Source organism: Nannobrachium achirus (genome assembly GCF_963921795.1).
Source record: "Nannobrachium achirus genome assembly, chromosome: 17".
NCBI lineage: Eukaryota > Metazoa > Chordata > Actinopteri > Myctophiformes > Myctophidae > Nannobrachium > Nannobrachium achirus.
This window is the reverse complement of record NC_137824.1, coordinates 25361468-25374085: the sequence shown is the minus strand read 5'-3', so window position 1 is coordinate 25374085 and position 12618 is coordinate 25361468. Positions and strand designations below refer to the sequence as shown.

At 42.9% G+C, this 12618-nt stretch overlaps 2 protein-coding genes across 2 annotated transcripts in view; one reads left to right on the top strand and one right to left on the bottom strand.

Annotated features, from left to right (window-relative positions):
• Positions 1–2074, top strand: part of polr1a (RNA polymerase I subunit A) — a 76973-nt gene extending 74899 nt beyond the window's left edge. The window contains exon 38 of the mRNA XM_080746637.1: positions 368–2074. Within this exon, the coding sequence (XP_080602763.1) occupies positions 368–468 (101 nt within the window). The 3' untranslated portion in view covers positions 469–2074. The remainder of the gene's footprint in view (positions 1–367) is intronic.
• Positions 2075–9308: 7234 nt separating this feature from the next.
• LOC308302383 (protein disulfide-isomerase-like) lies at positions 9309–10805 on the bottom strand (the record flags this gene model as incomplete). The annotated part of the gene is made up of 1 exon (XM_080746636.1): positions 9309–10805. One exon carries the CDS (start codon positions 10803–10805, stop codon positions 9309–9311), a length of 1497 nt encoding a protein of 498 aa, XP_080602762.1.
• Positions 10806–12618: the final 1813 nt, after the last annotated feature.

Sequence of the window (12618 nt, the reverse complement as noted above, 5' to 3'; positions counted from 1 at the left end):
TTTCATTCTTTGCGACGCTCACATCGCAGGCAGTGCGGATGAGCTGTACATATACAAGCAAGCTTGTAGATCTGCTATTTTTGAAAAATCGTGAAATGTTTTGCAAATCTTTGAATGCATCTTTTTTTAAAGCAAATATTTGAAACTCAAATATTTGCTTTTGGGGGGTCCCTGATACATAATATTTCGAGATGGGGTCGGCAGCCATACATATAACTCTAGGGGTCCTTGACATTAAAAACCTTGAGCACTACAGATAAAGAAACGCACGTTTTTCAGAAAACCATTCGAATTTAGATGACTTTTTTTGGTTGTATTTTTCAGGTCTAAACTGTTTTCTCTGTGTCTCCCCTGTCTGTCTCGCCAGGTTCTCATGAGCAGCTGTCGTCTCCGTCGGCCTGTCTGGTGGCGGGGAAGGTGGTGCGAGGAGGAACAGGACTGTTTGATCTGAAGCAGCCTCTGCAGTAGAGTAGACCTTGGAAAGCTTGCGGCACGAAGTGAAGGGGTGCGATCTTGTACATCTTTTTTTTTTTTTTTTTTTTTTTATGGCCAACGCAACAATCTAAATTGAAACGGATGCTTTCCCGGTTTTAATGGGTTAACCAAATGTTTGGATATGTACTGTATATAAATAGAGTATATACGTATATATTGTTTTTGACTATTGTCACATGTAGGCTATAACGCATGAAATATTGAACATGGTAAAATGTAGTGCTTTGCTGCATGAGACGCAGCTTGTGCGGCCTAATGTCATGCGACAAAAAAAGAATGGATCTACGAGCTAACAACGCGTTGCAACGTGTCGTTAGCCTGTAGATCTGGTGTCTTGGTGCATTGACAGCACACTGGTGTAAGAGCCTCACGGTTGCAGCGTATGACTGCTATAATAGGCCTGGAAATAGAGTGAAATTTATTTAAGTTATGGAAAAGTTTTGAAAAATCCATTGTTAAAAATGTGTCACCACTGCGTCGCTGTCAGACAGAATCCTTATATCTCCATATTTCAAGTTTGTTTTTATTTTCCATTTTGTAAATTAACCCATTAATTAACTGTTCTGCTGCTGTAGACGGCGCTCACCGTCATTGAAAGGGTTAATACCATGGCGCCGTTGACGGTGAGGACTGTCAATCTTACTGTATATACAGTAAAGATATTATTACTTACTGTACGTCGCTCCGGTCCCGCCCGCATCGGTAATGTCCGCGATTTGTTTACAACGCACGTCGGGCGTGCACGCGAAGTTAACGTCCTCCATAGTAAATCCATTGAGAGGCCCATAAAGAGACCTCATTTTCTCCAAAAGGGACATTCTTATACAAAGGATGGTCTCCACTCTCCAGTACTGTACACAAACGCTGGGCGCAGCCATGTTCTCTTCTGGGCTCACACTGTCATAGATGACGTAATCGTTGCCGTCAAGTGATAATCCAAAAAAACTAAAACAACCCCCTTCCAGCCCTTCAAAATAATAGCGGCGGCCTATGGAGGAAACGGCGTGGCACCGAGGCACCAAGCAACCTTCAGATTAAGAGGCACTATTAGTGTTAAGACCTGAGGCCGATTCTATAAATGACAGTCAATAATTCTCACTTTCAAGATCTATTTTTTTATTTTTCAAAAACAGCAGATGTACAGTAGAAGCTCCCAGCTGAGCTTGTACATCTGCTATTTTTGAATAGTCAACGCAAAAACGGAATCTAAAATGACACGGTATACTTTCCCGTTTTTTTCCCGTTTTTTATGGATCAATGCCCTACTTGATCCAACTAGAGTTTTGTGAAAAAAAAAGTCGTGAGCTTGTGGATCGGCTATTTTTAAGTGTGTCTGTGGGTTTTAAGAACATTGAACTCAGTTTTTTGTTTGTTTTGTTTTGTTTTTATTTCATAAAAAGTTATTCAGGTCGGTTATGTTCAGAATGTAAGTTAAAGAGAAAAGGTGTCTGCAAGTTGATGGTGCATAATACTTTGTTTATTTTCAGTATTATTGCAACCATGTTTGTTTTCATATTTTGAATATTATTGCAACCATCTTGTCGTAGACAGATTTTGACGACATTGAAATATGACCCAACAGAGGCTGTACTGTTTTGATACACACACACACACACACACACACACACACACACAGTTCTACAATTAAACTGCATTCCTTGTATGTGCTTGTCTTTTTATTATAGACAAGTATGTATTGGTATCATGCAGAAAGTACTCATTGTGTAGAATGTCCCATTTCACATTTTGTTTTCAAATGTGTAATAGAAGTTTGTTGTTTGACACCTTTCACTGCTGATGTGACAGATATGCCCATATATGGAGATGTGTGTATATCTCAGTCATTGCACAAAAACATTCCTTGGGCTACAAATGGCCCCAGAAAACGATGGTTTAGTGATGAAAAGTGATGAGTCATCACTTTTCACAGTTTTGTGGGCATTTTCTGGGGCCATTTGTAGCCCAAGGAATGTTTTTGTGCAAAACAGATGCTTGCAATGGATTCAGCATCGTGACAAACCCCTAGTTAGGGTTACCCCTCACATACTTAAATACCCAGAAAAGAAAATGTTTTTCTGGTTATTTTCCTCCTTTATAGAAAGTCGATTGGAGCCCAACTTGATTTGGCCGCTGTGGTGACCCCGAAGGTCGCCGACTCGGGCGCCATAGCTAGATCATTAGAGCAAGCCCTGGGCTACATCTGTGCAAAATGTGGCGCTTTTAGACTGCTAATATAACTATTCAGGGGCCTATTTGTAGCCACATTGAAGGCATTACACTCAAATAAGCACAACAAGTGTAAATATATTTACTTGTATATTCAAAACAGCTTTGAAAGCAATTGAAAATAGAAAGATGCAATTGGAAATTGCAAGTGTGGTTGCCGCGACGTGAGGCACACTTGCACACTTCCATTCAAGTCAATGGGGAACATGTATTCACTAACACATTGACTCTTTTTTTCTGCCTTGATGAGCGCTCGTCATTAGTCTCACTCCGCCATGGCGAGCACTGGTCTTTTCCCCAGCAGAGCCTGACTGAGCACATGGAGGGAGGGGCGGGTGTCTCCCGTTCTCACAGCAGCAGCAGCAGCGCTGCTCTGAAATGTTGAGCAGACATAAACAACAACGGTGGCGGGATCACTTTGTTTTCTGTTTGTTTTTTCAGCCCTGGATGGCTGGATTTAGACTGCAGTCAAATCTAGCCTAAATCTGATTTATTTCTCAAATCTGATCCTTTGGCTCGACTGTTCACACTGCAAGTGACCAGATCTGATCTGTGTGTTCAGACTGTTTTTAACAATGTCAACGCAATGCAGCCGTGCGTCGGCATACCTGCATTGGTTGGCATGGTTACCACGTAGGCATCATGACTTTTCTCTCTTTATGTTTTTTCAATTTTAAAAATGTCATCTGACATTGCAGATAGGACCTTGTGTCTTCATAAGGAAAATGTACATGGAAAATGTATTGAGGCATCCCCACAAAGTGCTAGGAGATGTTACATTTCTCCCTCTGTCCACTGAATGCTGCTCTGCATTTCTTCTGTAGTGTAAAACATATGCTGAACTATTGTTCTAATTTCATTGTACCCTCAAACTTCAATTTTCGCACTCTGTAATGACATCAGTGGACCGTTTCATATGTGACCTGGTTCGTTAGATCAGGTTACTGCATTCAGATTTTTTAACCACCTCCGGATTTTCATGTCTGCATTTAGACTAATGTAAGCAAATCGGATTCCAATCTTGATGTGACACAGATCTGATTCAGGCTGGATTTGGCTGGCAGTGTAAATCAGGACGATCTAGTTTCTCTATTTCTATGTCTACAACTGGTGAAAACAAGGGACAAGGGATAATAATAGATGGATATTTTTCTATAAAATCACAAAGGTAAGCTACTTTGATGGCTGGGAACAGACTAACTAGAAAGGATGCAATTCGGGGAATTGCGAGTGTACAGAGGCAACCCTCTGTATTGTCGCCAAAAAGGTTTTTGAAACTTGACTAATCCTCTACCAGTCCCCAGTGAAATAAATCAGTGGTTCTCAACCTGTGGGTCGAGACCCCCAGGGAGCCCCCAAATTATTTTGGGGGGTCCCCAGATGTTTAGCTTAATAAAACAACATACAGTATAAGTGTATACAGGGTATCATGCACATTTCTAAAGTGGCTTTTAAGATATTTTTAGTACCTCTGGTTAAACATTGGCAAAATTGTCAAATATTAGAGGCAGAAATTGTGAAAATAGCAGATCAACATGCTCTCAATGCCTCGCATTTAGATCTGCTATTTTCACAATGGAACAGAACTAAATGTGATGCCAACTCCTACAATTCCAAGAGATTAAGAAATTGGAATTGTAAGAGTTGGCATTACATTTCTTTTATCAGGGTGGTGGTGTGTGTGTGGGGGGGTTCCCCAGTTGAAATCTGATTATTTTGAGGGTCACGGCCTGAAAAGGTTGAGAACTACTGAACTAAATAAAGATACAAGATGGACTGGAATCACACAATCAAGGTTTTTCAAGTTTTTCACTCGACTTCCCCTCTTTATTCCCCTCTTTCATGTCTTCGCCAGTGTTCCCTCGTTCTTGAAACCTGGGTAATGCAGATGGCTGTTCTCTTTGAACGATATTCTCTATGAATTCACAAGTCTCTCTCTGTTCCTCTCTTATTCTTCAATCTTTTGGCAGTTCTTTTTGGCTTAACGCAGTTTTTCACTCAACTTTTTCACTGTTTTTCAAGAGTTTCCCAATTGGATGACGTCACCGGATACTGCTTCCTGATTGGCTATGATTTTACACAGAATGGTCTAGATCAGCGGTTCTCAACCTGTGGTTCGAGACCCCCAGGGGGGTCCCCAAATTATTTTAGGAGGTCCCCAGATGATTAGCTCAATGTGCAATGTTGTTTTCTCACTCAACAGTAAACAAACCAACAAAGTTTAAGTGTATAGAGGGTATCTGCACATTTCTAAAGTGACAATTTAAGGACTTTTTAATCTATCTATAAATGCGAGAAGTCTCTGCGTGTGTGTGTGTCTGTAATCCGCGTATCTCGAGAACCGTTCGTCCCACCGGCTTCAGATTCGGCACGCGCGTTCCCCGCCGCGGCACGGAGTGCAGTGCCGGGTCTCGACCCGACCCGACGCGCGGTTTTCCCGAACCGGCGCGAAACGTTCGGAATCTCCTTATGCGGGGTTGATTGTTGACATCAGGCTGTTTCTGAGGAAATCGGCGAAAGCTCTGACTCATTGTGACATCACTTCATAAAAGGCTCTGACATCACGTACGCCACATGAGTCAACAAAAAATCTCTGTGAGTGTGTATGTATGTAGGTAATCCGCGTATCTCGAGAACCGTTCGTCCCACGGGCACGCGCGTTCTCCATATATGGGCATAAAATGAATGCCCCCATATGAGAACCGTTCGTCCCACGGGCACGCGCGTTCTCCATATATGGGCATAAAATGAATGCCCCCATATATGGGCATAAAATGGATAAAGGGACACAGACAGACAGATTCAGAGATCTCCATATATGGGTGTGAAATGGACGCAAATAGACAGATATCTCCATATATGGGCATATATGGGCATAAAATGGACCCAGAACTATATGGACGCAAATGGCATATATGGGCATAAAATTTACGCAGAATCACAAAGATCTCCATATACGGGCATAAAGGGACACAGACAGACACACAGACAGACGGATACAGAGATCTCCATAAATGGGCATAAAATGGACGCAAATGGCATATATGGGCATAAAATTTACGCAGAATCACAAAGATCTCCATATACGGGCATAAAGGGACACAGACAGACAGATTCAGAGATCTCCATATATGGGCGTGAAATGGACGCAAATAGACAGATATCTCCATATATGGGCATATATGGGCATAAAATGGACCCAGAACTATATCTGCAGTGATCTCCATATATGGACATAAAATGGACGCTGACAGACAGACAGATAACAGATATCTCCATATATGGGCATAAATGGACACAGGCAAACAGATGGTCAAAACGGGTCCTATGACAACAGGTATAATGGGGTTTGCATTAAAGGGCGGGGCATTCATTCCCTATTTACATTGTTCCGAGTTGGCCAGGTCGCCGACTAGACGCTGGGCCGCCCGAAGGGCGGCCCAGCTTCTAGTACCTCTAAAATGACAAATTAAACATTGTCCAAATTGTCAAATATTAGAGGCAGAAATTGTGACAATAGCAGATCTACATGCTCACAGCGCTTCGCGTTGCGAGGCGGGGTCCCCAGTTAAAATATGATTATTTTGGGGGTCGCGGCCTGAAATGGTTGAGAACCACTGGTCTAGATAGTACTATAATGTGCTGCCCCTAGGCAACCACACTAATAAAACATCCTTAATTAGGCAGTAAAATAGTTAATACCGGTAGCCATATATGGAGATCTCTGGGTCAGTCCTTGTCCCTTTTATGCCCATATATGGAGATCCCTGATGTCATCAATATTAAGCCCATATTTTGGAATGTCCATATACTGTATGCACATACTGTGTCAATCTCGTAGTCTATGACTTAAGACATCTATGATGTCAGAAGTCAGTCGTCCATATTTGGAGGGTGGGTCCAGGGGGAAGATCCGCCTAAAATGTGTGCCCAAATTGGAACAGTTGTGGACACAAAGCTACAATGATTATGGCTACACTTGGCTCACCAAATGTCAGCTAACCCCTGAACATTCATGAATGCAGTTTAAAACGCCACATTTCTCTCACCAAATTGTCCTGCTGTGACCACTTACCCTGGAAAAGATGACTGAAAAAGACCTCCACCTATTCTGAGTAGTGAATGAGCCTCAAGACTCGTATATAGTCAATTGAGAAAATGTCCACCAAGGTGTCATCAATTGATAGGCAAAAATGTATGAATATATTCCAAACTGTAAACTCTACAGATGTTTTAGTGAGAGTAGTGCTGTAATATTAGTAAGTATAGTGTGAGAAATGATAAAAAACGAGTAACAATAAGGTAATAATAATGTAATCTTACAATAAATGCGAGAAGTCTCTGTGAGCGTGCTTGCATGTAATCCACGTACTTCGAGAACCGTTCGTCCCTCCGGCTTCAGATTCGGCAAGCGCGTTGTGACATCACTTCTGCAGACTCATTCTGACATCAATCCTGTGCAAATAGTATGCAGAGCTGATATCTCCATACATGGGCATAAATGGACACAGGCAAACAGATGGTCAAAACGGTATTATGGGTTTTGCATTAAAGGGTAGGGCATTCATTCCCTATTTACATCGTTCCTGAGTAGGCCGGTGCCCGACTAGACGCTTGGCCGCCCAACAGACAGATACAGAGATCTCCATATATGGATATAAAATGGATGCAGACAGATGGATACAGATATCTCCATATATGGGCATAAATGGACACAGGTCAAAACAGGCCCTATGACAACAGGTATAATGGGGTTGCATTCATTCCCTATTTACATCGTTCCCGAATGGCCGGCCCCTGAGCCTCTTGTATGAGTAATGTATGGATGAAAAATACAATGTCAATAAATCTTATTAGATTTATTGACATTTATTGACAGCTGTTCAGAGGTCAACACCTATTGCCCTGGGGCTCAAGAGGCTAAATAGCAAGAAGGGCGTGGGCAGGCACATGCACACTGCACAGGCTCATTGGCAGAGGGCCATCATGAGAGAGAAGGGGGGGGGGGGGGAGGGTGCTGTCATAATTAAGCCCATTAAGAAAACTAGAAGCTCGCCCGCCCGAAGGGCGACCTGGCCAACTCGGGAACAATGTAAATAGGGAATGAATGCACCGCCCTTTAATGCAAACCCCATTATACCTGTTTTGATCATCTGTTTGCCTGTGTCCATTTATGCCCATATATGGAGATATCTGTCTGTCTGCGTCCATGTTATGCCCATATATGGAGATATCTGCCCTTCGGGCGGCCAAGCGTATAGCCAGGTGCCGGCCTACTCGGGAACGATGTAAATAGGGAATGAATGCCCCACCCTTTAATGCAAACCCCATTATACCTGTTGTCATAGGACCCGTTTTGACCATCTGTTTGCCTGTGTCCATTTATGCCCATATATGGAGATATCAAGCCCATATGTGGAGATATATGTCTGTCTGCGTCCATTTTATGCCCATATATGGAGATCTCTGTATCTGTCTGTCTGTGTCCCTTTTATGCCCATATGGAGATCTCTGCCCTTCGGGCGGCCAATCGTCTAGTCGGGCACCGGCCTACTCGGGAACGATGTAAATAGAGCATCGCAGCGGAAGTGGTTTACTGGTGCCAAATCGTCATTCATTTTCCCCATAGACTTTTACAAAAATATTTATAACAATTATGTTAAGCCTAGAACCAAGCCATCCAGGATGGCAGTGAATCATGACCATACAACATTTGTTTCTATGAAAAGAACATTTTGAAAATCGCTAAACAAAGGATAGTTATTAAATGTAGTATATCAAATAATTTAATGCAGAGACTTTCGCATTTATTGTAAGATAATTTAAATGACTGAAATTCCAGCTAAAGTAGGCCTACATTCATTAATTTGTTAAAAGGTACATTTTTAATTATGGATGAAACTTTTGCCAAAGTTTACAAACGATACATTTTAATTGCCCGCTTTTACTTCATGAAAAATCCCATTGTTGGTTTAATGGTGTAACTATAATTTCATCCATTAAACCAGTGGTTCTCAACTTTTTCAGGATGTGAATCCAAATTTGGTACTCTTGACTGATGACTGATCATCATCAAAATTAAGTCAGAGATACTTATGCGACCAATGCCTTTATTGGACCGTGCATTCTTTTTGTCCCACACATTTATATATTCTATGTAAGCTTTTTTCTTTTTTTTTTCTTCTTTTTTTATGTACAGTATTTAACAGTTAGTTAGTTAAATCAATGGTAGTGGACCAAAATTGAGTTATAGATACAAATCAATGATTGATTGACATAATATGCTTGTCCAAGATAAACATGTAGCCATGACATTATTAGACCCTGTCTTTTTTTAGACCCAACATGATGTAATTTTGCACCACGGAGGATTAGAACCCACAACCTCCACGGTAGTGGGCAGCTACTTTACTACTTTGCCAACCAAGGGTCTTCTTTTGATCTATTATGGTCCACATACTGTATACCTTCTGCGGAAGGTTGCTATAGTACTGGTGGAGGTCCACAGAGACATGAAGGAGGTGTCGGTGACCAGGTTAAAGGTGCCTGAGGCTGGGCACGCCTTGACCTTTGTTTTCCCGCCCTCCTTATAAGTCGTCATGTTCGTTCTCTTCAGCCAGTACGCCACCCTCCTCGCCACCACTCTCCAAGAATCTGGTGAAGCCCTCAAGGGTTCTTTCTCCGTAGTAGTCGATGACCTTCCGGTCATCTCCCGCAGGGAAGAATTTAAGCATGGGGAAGCAGTGAACCTCAATCGACTGCAGTTCATTGGCTGTCATGTCGATCTTGGCCACTATGATATCCTCACTGTCCTTGTACTGCTCTCCCAGTTTGTTCCAGACGGGTTCCAGTTGTGTGCAGTGTCCACACCAGGGTACATAGAAATCCACAAAGACATTCTTGGTGGGGTCGAAGACGACTTCTTCGAAGTTCTTGCCCACCAGGACCTTGACAGGGTTGTTGTCCCAGTCTTTGGGGATGTCCTCGCTCTGGTGCTTGAGTTTTCCCTCGGTGAGTAGTGTGCAGAATTTGATAATGTTTTCAGTGGTGATGGCCACTATTTCGGGCATCTTGTATGCTATCTTCTCCTCTTCCAGCGCGAAGACAAGGATGGTGGGGCATTCCTCCTTCTTCAGGCCAAAGGTCTTCATCATTTTGTCATTCACGTCAGTGTCCATGAAGACAAACAGCATCTTGCCCTTGAAGCCTTCTGCTGCCTTCTTGAATTGGTCCATTTTGTCCTGAAAGTCAGTAGCAGCCTTTGACATGAACATGAAGGCGTGGGACTTGACTCCTCCATGGAAGATCCTAGGGACAGTCTGCCTTGAGAACTCAGTGACCAGAGGACGCTGGTTGGCCTTAATGAAGTCTAGGAGGTTGGCTTCGGTAAGCTCTCCGTCAAAGGTGTTATGACCTTCATCAAACTTCTTGAAGAGGACAACACCGTCCTTGGACACCTCAAACTTTGAGTACACTTCGTCATCAGAGGTAATCCCAAATGGGATGTCATCTACGCCTTCTGCTGCTTTAACGAAGACCTTAGCGTCCTCAGATTCGGCATCCTTGAAGAAGCCAATGACCGCCACCTCATTTGCGACCATAAACTCTGCCTGCGCGACGTCGGCCAGGATGTCAACAGGGCTTGTGCGTTTCTTAAGCCACTTCACAATGTCATAAGCCTGCCTACCACCACGGTACTCAAGGTACTCGCTGCGTGACTCCTTGTCTCCTCCCTTGAAGAACACGATGGTCGGGATCATCGGGACATCGGAGCGGATCTTACAGCGGAGCTCCTTCTCCACTGTGACGTCTACCTTACCCAGGCGGATATCTGAGCCCACTGCCTTCAGCATGCCAGCTGCCTTGGCATACTCAGGGGCCAGCTCCTTGCAGGGGGCGCACCACGGGGCATAGAACGCCACCAGCAGGTTGGGATGGGCTTTCAGCGCCTCGTCGAAGTTACTCTTCTTCAGCACCAGGACACCCTCTTCCTCTGGGATCGGATTCGGGGATGACCAACACCAACTGCTGGCCACCAGCAGTGTGCTGGACACCAGTAGTGCACAGAGTAGGGCTAACTTCATAGTTACCAAAGCAAAGCTTTTGGTAAAGATCCTGGAAACAAGCATCTTTGCTTCAACCGTTAACTGCTAAAAAACACTGAACTTGAGTTCACTGAGTCAAGTCTAGAGCACGTCTATTTATACCCACAAACTCTCCAAGGCATCACAGCCTTGTGACATCACAGGTGATATCACAGGTGACATCACCGTGACGGTGACACATCCATATATGGGTTTTCCCAGAATCCCTTTTATGCACATATATTATGGAGATCCCTGATGTCATCGATATACATCACTGGCCAGATGGCCAAGACATGATCCATATCTGTGTGGCTGGTTCAGATAGGGATCTCCATACTGTATGGGCATAAAAGGGATTGTATGTTGTGATGTCATGGGAACCACTCGAACAGAATCCTCTTTATGCCCATATATGGAGATCCCTGATGTCATCAATATTAAGCCCATATCTAATGGAACTTCATATGGGAATGCCCATATATGGAGGAAGACAGCCCATATTTCTGTGGCTGGTTCAGACAGGGATCTCCATGTATGGGCATAAAAAGGATCGTATGTATGATGTCAGATGTGATAGACGTCATAATTTTCACATAACGAATAACTGATTAAGCATGTTTGTAGATCTGCCGTTCACTAAAATCTGTGCAGTGACAGCACACTGGTGTAAGAGCCTGTAAATTATTTTGGGGGGTCTCCAGATGTTTAGCTTAATTAAATAACATACAGTATAAGTGTATACAGGATATCATGCACATTTCTAAAGTGGCTTTTAAGATATTTTTAGTACCTCTGGTTAAACTTTGGCAAAATTGACAAATATTAAATTGTGAAAATAGCAGATCAACATGCTCTCAATGCCTCACAATGGAACAGATCAAAGTCAAACTAAATGTAATGCCAACTCCTACAATTCCAAGAGCTTAAGAAATTGGAATTGTAAGAGTTGGCATTACATTTCTTTTATCAGGGTGGGGGGGGGGGGGGTCCCCAGTTGAAATCTGAAAAGGTTGAGAACTACTGAACTAAATAAAGATACAAGATGGACTGGAATCACACAATCAAGGTTTTTCAGGTTTTTCACTCGACTTCCCCTCTTTCATGTCTTTGCCAGTGTTCCCTCGTTCTTGAAACCTGGGTAATGCAGATGGCTGTTCTCTTTGAACGATATTCTCTAAGAATTCACAAGTCTCTCTCTGTTCCTCTCTTATTCTTCAATCTTTTGGCAGTTCTTTTTGGCTTATCAACACAGTTTCTCACTCAACTTTTTCACTGTGTTTTTCAAGAGTTTCCCAATTGGATGACGTCACCGGATGCTGCTTCCTGATTGGCTATGATTTTACACAGAATGGTCTAGATCAGCGGTTCTCAACCTGTGGGTCGAGACCCCCAGGGGGGTCCCCAAATTATTTTAGGAGGTCCCCAGATGAGTAGCTCAATATGCAATGTTGTTTTCTTACTCAACAGTAAACAAACCAACATAAAGTTTAAGTGTATAGACTATAGAGGGTATCTGCTAGGGATGGGTATCGTTCACCTTTGAATCGATACGAAACCTTTTTCGATACCTGGGAATCGATACGATACCCTTTTCGATACAATTTTCGATACTTTTTATTTAAGTTTAACTGCTCTACCGCAGAGGTGATAATTGATCACACAGTGTGGCGGAGCGGAGAGTATAGACGATGGATAATCATCATAATAATAAACATTATAGGCTATTGTCGGCTATTTTCCACAGTAATGAGTGTAGCCTACTAAAGCAGTCATTAAACTCTCAGTAGCCCAACTGTTACAAATGCGACCG